We start from the raw sequence: 21,583 nt of genomic DNA, 5'->3' as shown, positions 1-21,583 counted from the left end.
CAACAATAATGATGATGATGATAATTTTAAAAGGTACCACCAGGAAGTGTCCTGCTGTTCATCGTTGTGTCTTCAGTGCAGTCCCATATAGGACTACACAGGCCAGCCATGGAGGTCTGTGTAGAAAAGCTTCTAGAAGCTTCAGAGTTACAAAGGAGGGCTCACACACACACACACCGTCCCGGCAGCGATTGAAATGATTCCCGTCTAAACAGTCATATGACGGGCTGGGCCAGCGCTTCTCCCTCAGTTCTTCCTTTGCCGCCGTGGAAGTTGAACGCGTTTTCGAGCATCTCTCTGAGGTAAAATCTGTGTAGAAAAAGACAAATAACAGATTATGGCCTTTTTACGACATGTGCCAAATGTGGCCTTAAAATGGACGCAAATGACAAACATATGGACTGCTTTTTTTGTTTGGATGAGGGCCATATCCCTGAGAGTTGCCTGGCCTGCTGCCTGTTAACACCCGAGGCTAGGCAGGAATGGGTGGCTCGACTCAAGGCTTCTCTTTGGGAGAAGTCTCTCACCACAGTAGACAAGCTGAATGACCTTCAGAAACGGGCCTGTACCTTTCAGTGGTCTCAGTGCCCACTTCAGCTTTGGCTCCTCCTCTAAACACTGAGGAATCAGCTAAGCAGGCTACCTCGGAGGCCCCAGTTAATAAAGCAAAGAAAAAGATGAAGCACATCAAGAAGCCCAAGTCTCCCTCTCCTCAGCACCTACATGCCTCCCCTCTGAGAGTGTCGGTGTTGAATGAACTGACTCAACACTGAATGACACCTCAGCACTGGAATGTCTCTTGGGGTTGACAGTCTCCTCGATGCCGTGACTCTCTCTTGCATCCAAGATGCGGCTCACCACCAATGAGAGGCAGGAGCCTTGGACCAGACTCGTGGCATTCCCCTCGACGCTGGTCATCACTCTCAGTGCTGGACAGTGCCTACCTGACTTTGCACTCAAGAACACTGTCACCATTGATGCACAAGGAGTCTTCTCTCTCATCTGTGGGAGATGTTTTGAGATGCCATTACAATATCCCATACTATCAAGGGGCCTTCCACCTACTCACCTCATCCCACAGGCACCAGTGGCATTTATCAGTACCAGTCTTCATGTGGCTGCTGCACACCAAGATGCCATGGTCGCACTGGGACATGCCTCCCCCCTTGGTGGTCTAGTTCCTAGTTGCATCACACCTCTGCACCTAAGCATACGACACCTTCAACTCTTGGGGTCAAGGCATCAACATCTTCCCACCAGGGTCTTGATCCAGAGGCAAGTAACCATTCAGAGTCTGATGGTAACTCTCACCATGCTTCCTTGCCCTCTCCAGAGGATGCAGTTGGTGATCCGTCTCCAGTTTCGCCTACTGAAGATTTAAGACTCTATTTGGACCAACTAGTCAGGATGGCCAAGGCTCTGGACATCCCATACCCACAATCTGACCCCATCATGGGGGTGTTTTATAGTACCGACACGGAACCCATTGCATTACCTCTGGTTAAGGGCATCTGGGAGATTGCTGAGGACATATGGAAGAGGCCAGCATTTAGTCAGGCCTCCACTAAGAAAGTGGAGAACATATACAAAATAGTCTGTGAAGGAGCAGAGTTTCTCTTTCAACACCCTATGCCTAACTCAGGGGTTACTGAGGTCCTCCCCTCCTGGTATGAGTCAGGTTCACACTCATCACCCCCTAACAAAGAAGGAAGGAAGCTCGACACCCTAGGGTGAAAGGTGTACTCTTCTGGGGCCTTGGGCCTTTGAGTTTCCAGCTTTATGGCCATCATGAGCCAATATCAAATGCTCCTTTGGGACCATATTTCCCAATGCCTTGAGTACCTACCCAATGATAAAAAGGCCCTGGGTAAAGGGCTCACTGTGGAAGGGGCTCGCCTAGGTAAATGACAACTCAGTGCTGCCAGGCACACTGCAGGCAGTGCCAGTAGGGCCATGGCCTCTGGGGTGGTCCTAAGGTGACATGCTTGGCTTCGTGCCTCATTGTTGCCATCTGACACAAAAGCGATAATTGAGGATCTCCCTTTCAAAGAGAAAAGCCTATTTAGTGAGGATACCGACCCTGTCTTTGCTAGGATCCAGAAAAGCAGGCTCACCAATCGCTCAGTGGGCATCACCTCTCACAGCGCAGGTGGCTTTAAACTGAGGTACTTCCCTCGCCATTCCTTGGCTTATAACAGGCCTTATCGTTACCAACCCTCCAACCAACAGATGGCTTATAGACCTCAGTATGCCCCACAGCATCAATGGGGTGGATCTCAAGCCCATAGTAAGGGTAAACAGGGAGGTCAGTCTCCTAGAGATAGACCCTCCAAGGGAAAGCATGACCTCTGACTACAGGAGCCTAAGGTCTCCTTCTTTAACAGGTTGTCTAACTTCTATGACAAATGATGTTCAGTTACCCAGGATCATTGGGTACTTACTATAATAAAGTTGGGTTATCTCCCTCCTCCTTGTTCTTCTCCAGTTTTAAAAGGAGGGTGGGGGAACTCTCATTTCTATGCTGCGATCCCCCATTCACCCAGTTCCATAAAAATAAGGTGGTTCTCCGGCCAAATTTACAGTTTCAACCAAAGGTAGTTTCACATGTCCCAAGACATTGTGCTATCCAGTACAGGTTAGGGCCCATTCCACTAGGGCTGATTCCACTTCAGCTGCTTTCCTTGCTAGGGTGGATCTTCAGGACATCTGCAAGGCTGCAACCTGGTCCACTCTGTCCACGTTCCTTCGATACTACACGATCAAAGTGGATTCTTGGTGAGATGCAGCTGTCGGGAGAGCAGTTTTGCAGTTGTCATTTTGATGACCAGCCCACACTCGCCTCCATGATAAGAGAGCTTGCTATTCTCCCATGTAGGACTGCACTGAAGACACAATGATAAAAACAGTGTTGCACTTACCTGTAACTGTTGTTGTCTTCTGTGCAGGCATACATCCCTCCTTCCTTTCCCCGCTGTGGGCTTTTGTTGATCTTATGGGCTCCACCTCCACAGCAGTGAATGGAGAACTGAGGGAGGAGCGCTGGCCCTGCCCCATCACGTGACCATTTTGGCGGGAATCGTCTCAATTGCAGCTGGGACGGGGGGGTGAGTGCTCCTTTGGCACTCTGAAGCTTCTGAAGCTTTTCTGCACAGACCTCCATGGTCAGCTTGTGCAGTCCCATGTGTGCCTGCACAGAAGACACTCGATGAACACAGTTACAGGTAAGTGTGACACTGTTTTTCCCTAGAAATGTGTAAATTATTTTCATGTTGCTGGTATATATTAAGTCCAGTTCTGTATACTGACAAGCACTCATCCCAGTGGAAAGCCTAATGTTAGTGAAAATAATGGAAAAACATTAGCCATTTCAATAATTTTGATATGCCTATAATTCAACACAGTTTGTGCACATCTTTCTTATGTCCTTGTCTGAACTAATTGGTTCTGCCCAAGCTGATGAATATGCAACACACATCTAAGATGGGATCTACACTAAAAACTAAAGATCAACAGTGTAGGAACCATTGTAAGAACCTACTTCAACACAAACATGAATGAAGCTATGATTGTGGAAAACTTGCATAAAAAGAATGACTGGGAAACATTATGAAGTAGTTTATTTGGGCTTGTTTTTAGTTGGGCCAAGTCAATATGCAACTTTGGCTTTAGTTTTAGAGATGATTTATATGGTCAGCTGATTTCATTTGGCTATTTTATATGTCTGTATATTTGCTTTTACTTACTAATATGTACCCTGGAGTATCTGGGGTTAGTTTGGGCTGGAAATATAGACAGATTATGTTAAAATTATACTAAATCTAAATCATTAAGAGGAGGATTTTTTTTTACTGTTGCTTATTAAAATATAAAAAGGGAGTGGATTTGAAAACTCTTGGACACGACCTTAATACTGATCAAATCATAGAATTCATAGAATCATAAGAGCTGGAAGGGGCTATACAGGCCATCAAGTCCAACCCCCTGCTTAATACAGGATCAGACTAGAGCATTCCTGACAACTGTTGTCAAGCCTTGCTTAAAGACTGCCAGTGAGGGGGAGTTTACCACCTCCCTAGGTAGCTGATTCCACTGTTGAACAACTCTTATTGTAAAAAAAATGTTTTTCCTAATATCCAGCTGGTACCTTTCTGCCCTCAATTTAAACCCATTATTGTGAGTCCTATCCTCTGCTGCCAACAGGAACAGCTCCCTGCCCTCCTCTAAGTGACAGCCCTTCAAATACTTAGAGCAATCATGGCCACCCTCAACCTCCTCTTCTCCAGATTAAACATTCCTAACTCCCCCAGCCTTTCCTCATAGAACTTGGTCTCCAGACCCCTGATCATCCTTTTTGAAGTGGGGTCTCCAGAACTGCACACAGTATTGCAGGTGCAGCCTGACCAATGCTGTGTACATTGGAACTATGACAGCTTGCGATTTGGATGTTATGCCTCTGTTGATACACTCCAAGAACACATTAGCTTTTTTGTCGCTTCATTACACTGGCTGCTCGTATTTAACTTACAGTCTGCCCGTACCCCAAGATCTTGTTCAGACACACTGCTACCTAGAAGTGTATCCCCCATCCAGTATGCATTTCCCTCATTTTTGTTACCCAGATGTAGAGCTCGGCACTTATCCTTGTTGTTGTTCACATCCGCCCACTTTTCCAGTGTGTTCAGGACTCGTTGAATTCTATCTCTGACATCTGGTGTGTTCACTGTCCCTCCCAATTTGGTGCCATCTGCAAATTTAATGAGTAGTCCCTTCACACCCTCATCCAGATAATTTATAAAAAATATTGAAAAATACTGGGCCCAGAACCGAACCCTGTGGAACCCCACTGGACACCTCACTCCATTCAGATGAAATGCCACTGAGAACTACTCTTTGAGTGCAGTTCTCCAACCAGTTCCCTAACTATCCTAGAATCCAGTCCACAGTCCTCTAGTTTACCCATGACTACATCATGGGGAACCCTGTCAAAAGGTAAACAACATTGACCGCATGGTTTGGAGATGGGCTAGTTGATCATTGTGTCTGTACTTGTTTGTCCCTTTGCTGTCTTTATCCAGGTGATGAGCATGCCCTGTATTTTTCCTGTTGTCTCCCTGTATTAGTTTCTTGCTTTTCATTGAGTAAAATGACGAAGGGAAAGGGAAGAGAATATGAGGGTTACCAGGAGGAGAGAAAGAGGAAATAGTGTGGGGAGGAGAATACAGGTGAAACGGAGTTGCCCCCCACAAATACTTGAGGGTTCCATACCATGCAAGTGGGCCAGGCCCAACAACCAGCTTCACGCCACTGGGCCATAGTTTTCCTAAGTGGAGTCTGCTGAAGGGAGGGGAGCTGAAGACAGAGGACCAGATAAAGGCTGTCAGTTGGGTGGGAAGGAGAGAAGGAAGCAGAAAATGGGGAGCAACTATGGGGGCTTTCATTAAAGGGAAAGAGGAAATAGTGGTAGATGGGAAATTAGATGCCTCCTACTAGTCCTTATGGTTTCTACTAATCTATGTACTAATAGTGAAGTCGGCCAAATCTTTAGTTACTTAAATCTAGTGACTGGAGCTGTGAACAAGCAAGACAGATCTTTCTATCAATCTGAAAAGGGCCCCAGGTTTGCAGAAAAATGTGAAATCCTTAAAAAATACATTAGGGGGTTTAAACAACCCAAAAATGATAAAAGGAGCACCTATAACTTTAAGCAACGGATTCCCTCAGTGGCTGTTGCTAGATAACCAAAGTAGTCTAGGCTGGGTTTCTGTGAATAAAAAGACAGGGGAAGTGGGTAGGGTCCTTTCCAGGCCTATTTTTATCCTTTGAAGGAGGACCCATTGGGGCCAGGCCTGACTAGTGTTGCTAGCTCTAGGTTAGGAAATTCCTGTAGATTTTGTGGTGGAGTCTGAAGAGGGCAGGATTTTGGGAGGGAAGAGGCCTCAGCTGAATATAATGCCATAGAGTCCATCCTTCCAAAGCAGTTGTTTTCTCCGGGGGGGGGGGGGGTGCTGATCTGGATTGTGTGGAGTTCAGATGTAATTCAGGGAGATCTCCAGGTCCTAACCGGAGATTGGCAACCATAGGCCCGGCAGCAACCTCTGGGTGACTTGATACTACCCAACTTGTGTGATTCAACTAGGCCTGGCTGCTTGCTACTGTTCAACAGCAGCCACCCAATGAAATTCAGTCTGGTGTAGCAGTTAGAGCTTTAGAGCAGGGTCTGGGAGACCCAGGTTCGAATCCACATTTTGCTGTACAAGCTCACTGGGTGTTTTTGGACCAGTCTCATACTTTCAGCCTAACCTACTTGATAGGGTTGTTGTGCAGATAAAAAAAAGAAGAGGAGAATACTGTGAGCTGCTTTTGTCCCCACTGTGGAGAAAGATGGCATATAAATGAAGTAAATAAATAATAAATATCCCCTATGTCTACAGGCTACCCCTAGGGGATGCCCACCTTAGCGCCCCTTTCCCCACAGTTACATCAGAGCTTAACGTAATGGGCAAGCATTTAAGATGGTCAAATGAGCTGCAATCTAAATTGAAGGAGCATCTGTCGACAGAAGTAGTTTATACATATTGTGCAGCTTTTCTAAACTCAACCCCAGACCAGAACCCTTTAACAATCTACAGGGAATTCATTCAGAGTCTAAGTCCCTTACTTTTTAGCCCATGCCAGCAACAGAAGAGGCCGGTTTTTAAATCTAAGCCTTGGTTCGATAAGGACTGCCTTGAAGCAAAAATAGCTCTTAAACAAGCCTATTGCAAGTTCATCAAAGCTCAGGGTTGCCATACCAAGATCGCACAGCAATCCCTACTCCTGGCTAAAAAGACATACAAACTTATAATCCACCAAAAGAAAAAGGGGCATTGTAAGGAGTCATGGAGAATATTGATTAATGCGGCCAAGGCCAAAAATACATCCCTAATTTGGAGGCTAGTAACTGATAGTAACTTTAAAAAGAATTCACCTTTAGATTCACATGTGGCTGCGGATAGGTGGGTCATATTTTTTCAGAGCCTTTATGACGACGTGCATCCTCTGTCCTGACCTGTCAAAGACTCCCTTCTGGCCGCCGGTCTCAGCAAATGAGGTTAAATCCCTTATCAACCAACTAAAACAGGGCAAAGCCCCTGGATATGATGGTATCCCCCCTGAGCTGCTTAAGGAGAATATAGATTGGTGGGCCCTCTTTCTAGCAGCACTGTTTACATTTATAGACTCTACTGGAAGAGTCCCTAAAGATTGGAAGCTGGCAAAAAAGTAGTAGGAAGGACCCGTCCAACTATAGGCCTATTAGTCTCCTAAGCGTCGTTAGCAAATTATATTCAAGACACTTGCTAGACAAATTAACTCTCTGGCTCACCCAAGAGGATATTTTGGCAACAGAACAGGCAGGCTTTAGGGAAGGGAGAGCTACAATAGAGCACTGCCTTGTCCTTCAACATCTTGCAGAGAAATACTCTAAGGGAAATTCCTCCTTATATGCGGCATTCATTGATTTCAGGGCAGCATTCGATTCGATCTCCAGACCTTTACTTTGGGACAAGCTTAAGGCCACAAACATAGACAAAAGGCTCCTGATGTTGCTGAGAGCCCTGAATGAACATACAGCACTGAGAGTCAGGTGTAATAGAGGAGGACATCTTACTGCCCCCATAAACACATATAGAGGTGTTAGGCAGGGCTGTCTTCTCACCCCCCAGCTTTTTGCCTACTATATAAATCTAGTTAACACATTGAAAGCACCAGATTTGCATCCTCCTAAACTGGCGGACAGGCATATTCATATACTGCTCTACGCCAATGATGCGGTAATTCTTTCAAGAAACCCAGTTGGTCTCAGGAGGGTGCTTATATGAGTGGCAGCGTTTTGTGAGAAAGAACGCCTGATGATCAACTACGATAAAACAAAAGTCATGGCCTTTGGCAGACGTCCTAAATATAGGAGGTGGAGCATTAATGGCCACAGGCTGGAACAGGTCACCCAATATAAATATCTCGGAACGACAATCCAGGCATCTGGATCCAAGTTGGCCCATAATACTCATGTAGCCAATTTGGGGGAAAGGTTAGCCCGTTTGATAATCAATTTCCTCCGGACCAAAGGGGCACATTATATTCCAGCAGCACTCAAACTTTATCAGGTGAAAACCCTAGCACAAATGCTATATGGAACACAACTCGACTCTTCACCCTCTAGTCTTACACCCATTGAACGTGTGCAATCTAAGTTCCTTAGAGCTGCCCTGCAATTGCCAAGATGTGTTCCAAATGCTCTGATACGTTTAGAAACTGGCATGATGAAGGTGGAGGCAAGGATTGTCCTGTCCTCAATCTCTCTCTGGCTGAAAATTAACTTCAACCCTAATGGTCTTCTCCCACTGATCCTATGTGACTCCTTTAGATCCATATGGGGGACAGCCATAGATGTCAAATTAAACAACTTGGGTTTTACATGCCTAGCTTTACTTCAGTTAGGGTGGGAACAAGCTAAGTTAATTATATCCCAAAGGATCAAAGAGATAGAGAGACAAACATCTAGCAAGGGCGCCTCTATTCACTGCACCCCTCTATACTAAATACATCCTAGCACCAGCAGCCTATCTCCACTATTTAGAGATAGATAATTATACAAGGGCCTTTACCCTGGCCAGATGTGCAACCATCTGCTTTGCTTGAGGGGAAATATAAGAAGACACCCTGGGAAGAGAGATTCTGTCTCTGCAAATCTGGGGACTTAGAAACTGTTGAGCATGCCCTCCTGAACTGCAATTACTATACATTACCCCGTTCGAAGTTTATTGAGCCCCTCTTATCAAGATTGAGACCTGACAGGGCAGGTGAGAGGTTTGAGATGCTCCTACAAGGGGGTAATCCTTCAACCACTCTTCAGGTAGCGAAATTTTGTTTAGCATCAATGAAAATTCGTCTCCTTAGAACAGCGCAATTGACAGATGTATCCCAGCTGTAATTCCTTTTTTAAATGTTTTAAAGTTTTAAGACTCGGACTGTAATTCTTTGATTGTAAGAATCTATTAGTCCATGCTTTCCGTTTTATCATGTTTTGACTGGCTAAGTGCCGCAAATAAATTATCTATCTATCTAAATAATAAATATAGTTGAAGATGAAAGACAGATAATAGGTAGATTGGTAAATGGCTGAGGAGGAGAGAATGAGACAAGGAAAAAGAAGAGGATATGGAGGTTGCCAGAAAGAGGGAAAGAGGAAATAGTGTGGGCAGGGGGATACAGGTGACAGTGAGGTGCTGACTAAGTTATACCATTCCAAGGTGGCTTGCCTCCCCAAATCTTGTCCCCCCAGGCTCCACCCCCAAATCTCCAGAGCTGGCAACCCTATGGGGCAACTGATCTCTGTAGTTGGGAGATCTTTTATGATTCCAGGAGATCTCCAGGACCCACCTGGAGATGGGCAATCCTAAGAGAGAAGGAAGCAGGCAAAGGGGAGAGGCTATTTATTTATTTATTGGGACTTATAGCCCACCCGCCCCAGCAAATGCTGGGCTCAGAGCGCCTCACAGAATAATAACATACAATATACAATAAAATGTCCTAAACATATAAAATCAGTTAATTAAAAAGGTCCTCGAAGATAATAAAATGCAACACCATTGCTGTTTCTATTACCTTAGGCAGATCATGAGAGGGAGGGCACCTTGGCCATCTTCTGGGCATGAAGTATGGGTCACTGGGGGTGTAGGTTGGGAGGTAGTTCGGAATTTCCTGCATTGTGCAGGGGGTTGGACTAGATGACCCTGGTGGTCCCTTCCAACTCTATGATTCAGTATTTCAGTGGTACTTAGCTTGCAATATAAGCCCATACTACGGCTTTTGATAGCTCAAACAAGATGCAGTGCCCGCAGATGAAGTGGAAGCTTTCCAGCTGGGGAGAGTAGGATAGGATAGTGAAGCCAGCATTAATGAAGAAACCGTTGCTAGCCTCTACCATAATCATGGTAGAATAGCTGTAATTTGCAGGCCTTGTAGAACTCCATAGGGTCCCACAGGGCCCTGGTCTCACCAGAGAGACTATTCTACCAGGCAGGGGCCAGAGCAGAAAAAGCCCTGGCCCTTTTCGAGGCCATTGGACACTCTTTGGGCTGGGATCCACCAGTAAATTAGTGTTCGAAGATCTTAACATTCTCTGGGGAACGTACCAGGAGAGGTGGTCCCATAGATATAAAGGTCCCAGACCATGTAAGGCTTTAAAGGTCATAACCAGCACCTTAAATCTGATCCAATATTCCAGCTGGAGCCAGTGCAGATGGTAAAGCACTGGCTTAATATGTGCTAGCAGCGGGGTCCCTGTGAGGGGAGCCTCGCTACAGCATTCTGCCCCGAGTTTCTGAATCAGTTTCAAGGGCAGCCCTACATAGAGTGAGTTGCAGCAATCTAATCTGGAGGTGACCATCGCATGGATCACTGTGGCTAAGTCAGGGCGGGAAAGGTAAGTCACCAGCTGCCGGGCCCGATGGAGATGGTAAAAAGCCGTCCAGGCCACAGCTGTATCCTTTGCCTCCATTGACAAGGAGGCATCCAGGGTCACACCCAGGCTCCTAACAATGGGGATAGGTGTTAATTGCACACCATCAAGAGCCAGGAGCTGGCACCTCGCCCCAAAGCCACAGGACCTCTGTCTTTGATGGATTCAGTTTCAATCAGCTTTGCTTCAACCATTCAGTCACGGTGTTCAAGCACCTGGCCAATGTGTCCAGGGTGGAGTCCAGATGGCCATCTATCAACAGATAAAGCTGGTTGTCATCAGCATACTGATGACAACCCAGACCAAAACGTCTGACAAGCTGGGCGAGAGGGCTCATGTAGATGCGGAACCCCATACACCAAGGGGCACCGCTGTGATATCTCCTTAATCACCGCACTCTGTTCCCTGACCCTGGAGAAAGGAGCGTAGCTATTGAAGCTCTGAATGCCAGATCCCAATGTTGGCAAGGTCCATCGACTGTGTTGAAGGGTGCTGACAGATCTAGAAGTATCAGCAGCCCCAACCCACCTCGATCCAGCTGTCGAAGGAGATCCTGTCGAAGGGTGACCAGAGCCATCTCTGTCCCATGGCCAGGATGGGTTTAGAACTGACACTTCCTCCAGAAAAGCCACATCTTCTAGAGAAATCCAGCTGAAATGGTCCAAAATAGGACTAGAAGACAGGCAAGAGGCCTCCAGTTCCTTTACTGCGTCAAGGTTGGGTGTACCTCACACCCCTGCATCAAACCAACAGACTGTTCCTGCAGCACAATATATCACAAATAAAATCCCAATAAAATGGCAACGGGGGCTTTCAAGAAAGGGAAAGAGGAAATAGTGAGGGAGGGGGAAATGTGATGCCTCTCTCAGGCCTTTGCGGGTTCCTACTTGTACAAATGTAAAACTCTAATCCCTACACTCAAAACAGTAATTCATTCCAAAATCACAAAATGAAGTATAAATTATAAAATCAAACAAATTTGAGAGTGACAAATCATTAATACGAATGATTAACACAGCCTTCCCATTAGTTTTTCTCCATATGCTGTCCTCTGTCATTTTAATGTAGAGGAATATGAAGCTCTATCACATTCCAATCCACAGTTAAGGCTTTTTCAGGTCATTTTCTTCCCCACTTTCACTTTTTGACTTAATGGTATTTCCCCTCTTGCTATTAAATTAATCTGAAGAAAGCTGCATATAATCTGAGATCATTTTGTAGAAAGATGGCTCTTAAACTTGCTGTAACATTCCCTGTGTTACTTATGTTATGTGACCAAATAACCACCAAAGGGAAGTATATCAGCCATATAGATAAAGTATAATTGTTAACAGACCGCACTGCATGCTTGGTTCTTCACCATTGGTTGGTTCCACAATGTTTTCTTTTATGTCTCCTATATAACATTTCCCAAACCAGTTTCTTGACTCTGATTTCCATTTCAGACCTTATGAAGAGGATCCTCTTCTCTGTGTCAAAAATGTGCTGTGTGCCAAGTAGTTTCATGCTTCTTTAGTAGCTTGTTAGAAAGTATGACAAAAACATATCAAACAAATTGGACCTGTATGAATTTAAAAAATCAGATGGCCAAATCTTCAATATCTTATGGCATTTATCCCGGTGTAGAACATTTCTACAGTCAAGAGGCTGTTTCTTTGGAGACTCTAAAAAATATTTCCTCTAGCCTTTGTAAAAATGTAGGTTTGTCCTTATAGAACTATATTTAGGTTCCTTATGATTTTGTTTCTAAAGTTAATATAATTCATGCCCTTTGAGCTGTGCATTTGCAATCCCCCTGAGTAAAAGCAGCAATTACTGGAGCCTATGTAATAATTTGAACTGTATCAGGAGGTTCTAATTGTCTGCATACCTGGTAACACCCTTCACCGCTACTCTGTACAAAGCCACCGTGCTTAACTCACATCTGATATTATGTGTTTCCTCAGTTCCACTAGAATACCACATACTATTGACCAAATTAGGTGAAAAGTCTGGAAACCAGAAAAGGACACAGGGAAATGAAAGGTGATGGATGTTTTGAGATTATACTATGGTTAGTGTTGTCATTGTTAATACACTATATTTTATGGAACTGTTTTTAGTACCTTTTTTGGCCGATGTCTGCTTTCTACACAGTCCTCATGAATGGTTTACAGTAATCTTCATTTGCAGCTGAAGTTCGGCACTTAGTGTTGCCAGCTCATTTTTACTAGAGATCTAAAACTTTTTTGCTTTGTACAGCTACAGTTTTACATTCTGTTCCATAAATTAGCGTTTTGGGCATCCAACTCAGCTGAAAAAGCTGTTCCTTATGTTTTTCCAGTCAGACTTTCAAATAGGAGCAGCAGTAAGTTAAGTTACACTATTCCATTCCTTTGTTTCATTCCTATTTGCATATCCACTGTAAAAAGACAGAATTTTCTTGGTGGTTCGAAATGGTTTTGAAAGGACTGAAATTCCCTACTTTTTCTGTGCTATTCTAATGAGGGAAGGCTGGTATGTAGCTGAACAAATGAAAAACTGGTGGTGCTTTAGAACTTAATCTGTTTTATTTTTAATACTTTTGCATTTTAAAAATGCTATCCATACCTCAAAAAATATTTGAAACTATATATAAAAAAGTAAAAGAAAATTAAAAGGGCCTGCCTTACCAGAAATGTGCCAAGCAGGCTTGGCAAAACATTGTTTAGAATTAATCAAGCATTGTTCAAACATTCTGACCTTCAGAATACTTTCTACCTGTATATGAACACTGTAGTCACAAAGAGTGGAACTGAACATTACTGGTTTCAAAATTCCTTCTCTAGCTCTGAAAGTTGGCCAGGTAAATTGATAACTTACATATGTTGTATGCACCATGCAGTAATTGGTGTATCTTGGGCTACTTACATAAACAGGACAAATGGGCTTGTAGCAACTATTAGACAATTCCTGCAGCAAAACATGCAGTTCTTTATGTTTTCCATTTGGCTCTTTGAGTCAGTTGTTGTTGTTGATCTGATAAGATTGTTGGCAAATCTAGCTTCTTTTCTTACAGTTCCTCTCAGTGTTCCTTTTAGTATCTCTTTCCTATGTCAGGCCGCAACTTACTAGGAAGAAAGATAATTTAAATGAAGTTTACTGTTAAACTAGCTAAGACTACTGGGAGATCTGTAAATGGATCACCCAAGCATTGATTGGTAACTAGCCATTTTGAGGGGTATGGGTGAGATTGACATCAGGACTGGGGGAACGGGGCTTAACCCTTTCCCTCTCACACTGTTCCCAACTTCAAATCTCAAGTATCTCCCTGCAACAGACTAGCAACCTAGATATTTCCCACACTGGGGTGCTGTGGCAGGACATTTGAGGCTGGGAAAATAGTGGAAGGGGAATAGGGTTCACCCCCACCATGGCTACTATTTACTAATTTTACTAAAACGCTTGAGAGATCCATGCACAGATCTTCTACCCTTTTACTTTGGCCCTTAATATAAGCAAAGTGGCAAGTAAAAAGGATGGTTGAAAGGTGTTAACATTGTTGAATCTGAGGTCACTAATTAAAGGATTGATTAATTCAGGGTTTCAATTAAGGGATTGATCTTTTAACACTATTTTAGTCTGGAAATTGTCTACATTTTAATGCTGGGATTGGCTTTTTTGCTGGCTTTAAATTAATATTTATTATTTTGTTTTTATTGTTTTTATTTTGTAATTTCACCTTGGGGATATTTCTGGAGAGGCAGCATAAATAAATATATGATGTTCTGTGTAGCTATCTCTGTAAATGTGTTTGCGAAATCACTATTATCAGAAAGTAATATTAATACAGAGGTGGGAGGAGATACTGAGTTCCACTTTGGGGGGAAATGGCAGATTCCCCAAAAGTGAGTTCTGATCCACCAAAAATAGTGAATTCTCATTTTCTTTGGCTAGAATAACATCTTTTCTCCTGATGGAATACTTCTCTGTCAACAGATGGGGGATGATTTTCACTAATTCCCTCCTCCCACTGCAGTCCCTTACTTCATTTCACATGCTATTCTAAAGATCTACTTGACCCTCAGGCATAATTTTACAGATCTCAGCAGGGAGAGTTCCACTTCCATTAGATAGGATCTACCTATATGACTAGTGAAACTTTCAGTTTTATGCCAATACACATATAATGTCCTATAGTTGCCCAAATAAAGTAGATCATATTCAGATTGCCCATCTGGAAAAGGGGAGGAAAAATAGAACAATGTCTTGATTCATGTAGAAACCCTTAATTCAGGCCTGATCTCAAGTCTAGCTTACCAGTTTCATGAAGAACTGCAAAAATGAAGGATTGCATCTCCTGCCATAACCCACTCCTACTATTTGGGCTGAGGTAGCACCACCAGGATGGTAACTGAACATGAGCCTGTGCCCTCACAGCGAGGCCCCAGAGCTGAGATATTTATCTGGTCTGTGGCCATCAGAGGGAGGGAAGTTGCCAAGGAACAAGCTGTGTGCCTAAGCCAGACAAGAGAATCTACAAGAGCCAGCCAGCAGATGATTGAAGAGAGACACCTGGACCAGGGAAACAGGTGGGCTAGGTCCAGGTGTAGGGGATATTGAGGAAATGGGGAGGGGTGGATGATTGGCTTCCCAAAAAGAGAGGAGGCAGGAGTAGGGCCAGAGGGGGAAATAAAAGGCAGGCTTTGCAGACAGACTGGGGAGGAAAGAAGCAGCAGAACTCCAGAGAGGGAGGAAGAGTTCTATTCCAGGGAAGGAAAGGAGGGACCGGTGATGCTCAGCCAGCATCCTACATTCCTCTTAAGGAGCCCCAATGTGGAAGGCACGATGGCAGAAAGGGGGGAGGTGACATCGCGGAAGGGTCATACACAGTAACTTTGAATGACAATAAGTGAAAGGCAACACAAATTCATATGAACAGTTAGCTTTAATCATGCTTCCCCATCATAATGGCTATCATTTGACCTACACCAAAATTTAACATGAAACTAACTGTTCATTCACTTAGCCAAAAGGACATTTTTTTTTTAATTTAGCAGGATGGTGAAAGAAAAAGAAATATATATAAATAGTATAATTCCACTGTGGGTAGATAGATGAGGTTGACCATCTCTCATTAAGAAGAAATTATTTTTGTCTGAAGACTGCTGCAGTGCAAATTTGTTTGCTATAAGAGGAGTGATTTTGCCTCCTCACTGCTGCAGCCCACAAAGAGCCCTGTGGCTTTTTCAACAAGTTCCACATAACGATCAGGTTTTCAGGAATCACAGAGAGTTGTTGAGGACAGGGAAAGGTGTGAGAGATCTTTGTCTGTGAGTGCCTTCTGTTCATGGTTCATTGTTGAACCCTAGAAGTTCAGCCCAACAATAACTATGAACTCAATTATTCTCATCCCTGAAATCCATAGATATTGCAACATTGTCAGCACTGTTGGCATTTAAGTTTGATTTCCTCCTTCAAAGTTTTACAGCATCTGAATTGATAGTACATTAAAGAGATTTAAAAGAGATTACTGTGCAAGTTTCAGAAACCTGGCAGCGGGGGGAAATGTTAACACAGAATATGGATAAAACGTATTTAAACGTGAAAAATATAATTTTAATGTCTGTGCTGAACAACTTTTAAAATGTCATGTTAAAATGTCGTGTGGGCCTGAGCTATTCAGATAGTTTTGATCATATCACAAAGTGGGTTGGATCCTAAAACAACAGAGCAAACTTGCAAAAGTGGTTTATTCTACCTTCTAATTCATTTCCCTGAAAACTGCTCCTGAGTATTCAGAGATCCTCAGGAAAGGCATAGGGAGCTGTAGTACTATGTTCTGTACAATACAACCATTAGATTTTCTAACTAGAACCTCAGATTTTAGAGGCACTGGATCATTAAACTGGACACTTTCTTGGGCAATTGGAGTGGAATAAATTACCACAGGAGTTTGGATTTCAGATTTATGATGGTTTTTAAAGGAGAATTGATGCAGTTCTTCTTATTTCTGTTGCAAAAATTGAAAATGTTTTATCATATTGCCCTATTCTTGTAAGTCAAGTTTGGAGAAAGAGGAAACCAAATTTGTTTCAGTTGAGACAAAAGCGAAAGTAGCAACTAAATCCTGAAATCTGCTAGCTGGTGATCAATGGTCGGAACCCGTGCAGCTACTTCTTTAGTTTCTTCTTCTTTTTTTTAACGGATTACCTTCTTTTCTCCTCATTGAACCCCTTCTCCTGACCTAAAAATAAACATGAACCCTTACGTGATTCAACATTATTACTAAACTTGCCCACGTTATTATTACAAGCTCTCGTTTCAGGGATAGGGCATTTTGATGGTATCAGTGGTTTAATTACTGGATTGCAAAGGTACTTCAGGGGAATTATCCCATATGTTTAAAGGAAGTTACTTTTAGCCAAGATAAGATTTAGTAATCTTGGAGGAAAAAAAGTGAGTAAAAGATGATCATGATATATTGGTCCCTTGATTCTTTCTACTGTTTTTAAATGAATACATGGTATATTCAACAAGAAAGTTAGGTGCTGCTTAGCACACCATTTTGGAAGTCAATTAATATATTGTCCCTGATAAGAAAGAAGTTCCAACACTACCTGACAACAGTCTTCATCTGTGCTTGGGTGGTGAACTAAATCGGAAGGATAACTCCTAGTAACTTTCTCCTGTTACATTTGCCAGGCGATTTCCAAAAAATGGTTTTCTATCTGTTTGAATATTTGAGCTAACCCATAGCTCCCTCTGGCAGCACTGAGTTATCAGATCAAGTTTTTCACAGATCTTAGCAAGCGTCTGGCCAATTAATACTGTTTTCTTAGCTAGATAATCCAGAATTTTTGCCCTATTTGGCTCTGATCTCTCGTTCCCCAGAGAAGGAATTTTGAAAAGATCACTAAAATTAGATGATTTCTTCAAACTCTCATCTAATTGTGAGTGTTGTGAATTATGGATTGAAGACAGGCCTGACTCCTCAGCCAAGCACTGATATATAGTGTCTGCTTGGTAGGATATGGGAGTCTCTCTGAAAAAAAGTCTTCCATTTTACTTTGTTTAGTGCAAGGGGTGGGAGCATCTTTAAATGGATAGCTTTGTTTCTTTCCCATTATACTAATTTAAATTTTCAGTTCACTCTAAAAATAGATTCAAAATTTGGTACAACAACCCACAAATAGTGTTAAACTCCTAAACTCCTATTTCATCACAATACAACTACACAGATACTAGCATCTTAGTAGTTCTACTACACAGCTGGGTTTTGCTAACCGGGCTGACAATGCCCACTTATTCTCTTATCTTCCCTGTTGCTCAAATCAAATAATAAATAAAAGATGAAATGAAATGAAACATTCTAAACTTGAGCTGACAGAGTAACCGAAATACCTTTTAATTTAGTATAAGATAGGTTTAGCATGATAAATACTGCCTGTTGCTTCAAGGCTGAAACAACCAACATAATTATAATTAAAGAGAAAGAAAACAACGACAACAACTGAGACTCGAAGATCTCACAATGATGTGAATAACCCCCAAGGGATATTCATGAATTGGGCATTAACAAATAAAATAACTACTCACAAGGAATAACGTTAATAAAGGGAACATGAACAAAAAGCAGCAGCTAGCAGTAGCCCAGTTAGCAATAGCAAAAACTAGCTCAGCGTTTCAAGGATGGGAGGGGAGTGGTTGTTTGAGCCACCCAAAGTTAGCCACTTTCAAAACAGAAACTAAATATCAAACAAGCAAAAAACTCATAGAATATCTAAAACAAACAGGAGAGAGAGAAAAAACAGATACAGCTAACTAAAAACATTAAATATTAAAATGAAACTCCTCAGAGCAACAACGACACATGGCTGGAACACTGCCCAGCCCAACCAGAAGACAGCCAGGGAGCTGTAGTCAGAAGAAGGAACTGGCACAAATGCTTCACCAGCACCTCTTGTATGTGTCATGGAAGAGCTGGTGTAAAAGATGGGGAGGGCAATTTTCTGATTATTCTCCCTTCTGGCTGGGGGCCTTCATCCCACAGTGTTCAGGCGTGGCCCCTCACCCAGCCTCCACCCTAGCAGCAGTCCCAGACTGTGCTTAACTGGTCCGGTGTAGGAACAGCCTTTGTGGTGGGAGCTGGGGATGGAGCCTTGCTGCTAGGTCCCATACTGACTGGGAAGCCCAGGGGCTGGCCCTCACAACAGCTTACTCCTGCAACAAATGCTAGTCCTTCCTTTCTGTCCAGGTGCCTGTCATTAGTCTTTAACTAAGAGCCCTGACCAGCTGCCAATGACATCATTGGCCAGCGACTAAGAACCAACAGCCTACTCACACCACAACAGGGAATCTTTCGCAGCTGCCCAGAGCTCTCAGTTAAAGCCTAATGACAGGCACCTGCACAAGAGGAAAGGACATGCCCTGGCCTGGCCAAACTAAAGGCCAGGAAATTATGGGGTGGGATTGGCCCATACTCAAGGGAGGGTAGAGTACTGGCCAGGGTGAGAGAATAAAAGGAGGGCTCACAAATCAAGCTGGGGAGTAGTGAGGAGATGCTGAGTCTGGTGTTAAGGCAGAGCTCTCTCTCAGTGAAGAGAGCTGAGTGCAACAACCCTTGCCGCTACATAAAATCCGACCTTTGCAACTTCCATGTACTAATTCTCATTTGAAAAGTTCAGAAAATAAAATATCATCTGGTATTTGTTAGACAAATTCTAGCTCTACCATCCTCAAAAGATTTATAGATTAGGGATTGCTACAAATCATTATTGAGAATTTAAAGTGTGACAAGATTAATATGTTCATCCATGCTCCACGAAAGCTACACATACATTGGCCAGCCATAAAAAAATTCTGGAGAGCATCAATCCCCCTACCCTCCACCTCCCCCCCCCTTTTCAGAAATATGTAAGAAGGGATGGGGTACACCTAATTGCTCAGCAAGGGAAAGGGGGTGCTTGGCTCCCTAGAATTTTAAATTTACTGAGTTTTAATGTACTTCACACATACACTCTTCCAACTAGTCAGCAAGAGATCTAGAGTGACCTCCTCCCAATAATTATTTCTGTGAACATCCTTGTCTAATCCCCTCCCTTTCTTTGCAGTCAAGTCACATCTGACTTATGGCCACCCCTGGTAGGGTTTTCAAGGCAAGAGACATCAGAGGTGGTTCCCATTGCCTGCCTCCACAGCATGACCCTGGTTTCCCTTGGAGGTCTCCCATCCAAATACTTGTCAGGGTCAACCCTACTTAGCTTCTGAGATCTGACAAGATCAGGCTAGCCTGGGCTATCCAGGTCAGGGCATCCAAACCCTTGGCCTTTTTACTGCTGTCGACAGCAGACATGTTTGGAAAGTTCACTGTAATTCTTCAGATTTTCTCTGTTGCTCCTGTTTCTTCCAACCATCAGAATGTAATATTCAGAAAATACTGACAATGTGACTCCCAGAGTACACCTGCTGACAGGGTCCAGGGACAGACCCAGGTATAATTTATCATGTAGTTAGGTCCTCAGTGCTGGCAGTTTCCAGAAGTATAAAATATTTTGAGGTAAGGGTATTTCATCACAACATAAAAATGCTTTGCCTAACAGCCTATCTGATTTATCCTGAAAGGCATTTTTCTCCTAAATTATTTAGAAAATACTTATAGATGCTAAGAATCAGGCAGCTCTATCTGGTCAGTTGGAAAAATTTCTCACATTGGGTATCTAAAATGAAAATATCTTCCACCTTGGGACCAATCTTTGAATATTTTCTGTTCCTAAAATAAATTTTTTTTAGCATTCACTTCTATGAAAAAAACATATGGCTTGTATTGCTGCTTTTCATGATCCTTCAAATGAGAAATCAGTTTTTGCCAAAAAGAGTCTAAATACTTTCTGAAAAGCTTAAAAATATACCCTCTGGTTAAATTACCTGTGCCGCAATTAATCTTGCCCCTAGTACTTTCCTTGTTATTGTTCAGATTCTTTGAACCTTCAGCTACTTGTTCTTAAACAGCTGGTGTGGTGTAGTGGTTAAAGATCAGCGGACTCTAATCTAGAGAACCGGCTTTGATTCCCCACTCCTCCGCATGAGCAGCAGACTCTCATCTGGTGAACCTGGTTAGTTTCCTACATCTGAAGTCAGCTGGGTGACCTTGGGCTAGCCACAGTTCTCTTCGAGCTCTCTCAGCCCCATCTACCTCACAAGGTGTCTGTTGTGGGGAGAGGAAGGGAAGGAGATTTTAAGCTGGTTTGATTCTCCTTAAAAGGTAGAAAAAGTCAGCATATAAAAGCCAACTCTTCTTCTTCTTCTCACTCTAGCTTGCTCTTACTCTAGCTACTTATAATATTTAACAATTGAAACAATGTTTTTGTTAGCTATCAGCTCTGTCTTTAAACTTAATGAAATTATGGCATTGAGGCATGATCCTCCCTTCCTGACATTCCATAAAAATAAAGTAGTTTTAAGAACTATTGTGGAATTTCTGCCCCAGATAGTTTCTAATTTAAACACAAATGAAGAGATAGTACTACTTGTTTTTTTACCTGCATTCTGCAAATATTACACTCTTCAGATGTTAAAAGGCCTTTACTTATTTACAGAGAACAACCAAGTTAAAAAAAATATATCCTTTTTATTTGATATGTGGAAAAGGTGAAAAGAGAGAAATCATCTGCTCAAAGTATCTCCCACTGGATATTTTCCCTCATAAGACCATGCTTTGAACTGGCAAAGTAGACTGTCCACAAGGGAAACTATGGCCACTTTACCAGGGCTCAGGCATCTTTGACTGCTTTTCTGAAAGGAGGTCCTGTAGAGGATATCTGCACAGCTGCAATGTGGTCCTCTTATTCCATATTACTATTACTCGCTGGATGTCAGCACTAGAAAGGAAGAAGCAGCATTACAGAGATCATTTTCAATTGAGAACTTCACATCGACCATCCTTTTTGGTAATTTGACTCACCAGTCTTCCATCTGAGACCACAAAGATGAAACCTAGTTACCTGTAACTGATGTTTATCAAGTGGTCATCTTTACAGTTATCCCTCCCTCCCTGCGACCTTGCTGTGAGCTCATTAGGTGCCATAATTTGATTTGGTGCCTCCCCCTCGCCTCCTTGCACCA

At 43.0% G+C, this 21,583-nt stretch overlaps 1 protein-coding gene across 6 annotated transcripts in view; it reads left to right on the top strand.

Moving 5' to 3' along the window:
* The window catches only part of CEP112 (centrosomal protein 112), a 379,853-nt gene that overhangs the window by 296,243 nt on the left and 62,027 nt on the right, over positions 1-21,583 (top strand). Inside the window, exon 23 of one of the 6 annotated variants that reach the window (XM_056854874.1) lies at positions 12,448-12,517. The exons of the other annotated variants lie outside the window; for them this stretch is intronic. Within the exon in view, the coding sequence (XP_056710852.1) occupies positions 12,448-12,456 (9 nt within the window). The 3' untranslated portion in view covers positions 12,457-12,517. Of the gene's footprint in view, positions 1-12,447; positions 12,518-21,583 lie in introns of those variants that run through there. 6 annotated transcript variants of the gene reach the window in all.

The sequence above is a fragment of the Euleptes europaea genome, chromosome 1 (genome assembly GCF_029931775.1).
Source record: "Euleptes europaea isolate rEulEur1 chromosome 1, rEulEur1.hap1, whole genome shotgun sequence".
NCBI lineage: Eukaryota > Metazoa > Chordata > Lepidosauria > Squamata > Sphaerodactylidae > Euleptes > Euleptes europaea.
Note: the sequence above shows the minus strand (reverse complement) of the source record. Positions and strands in the feature narration are given on the sequence as shown.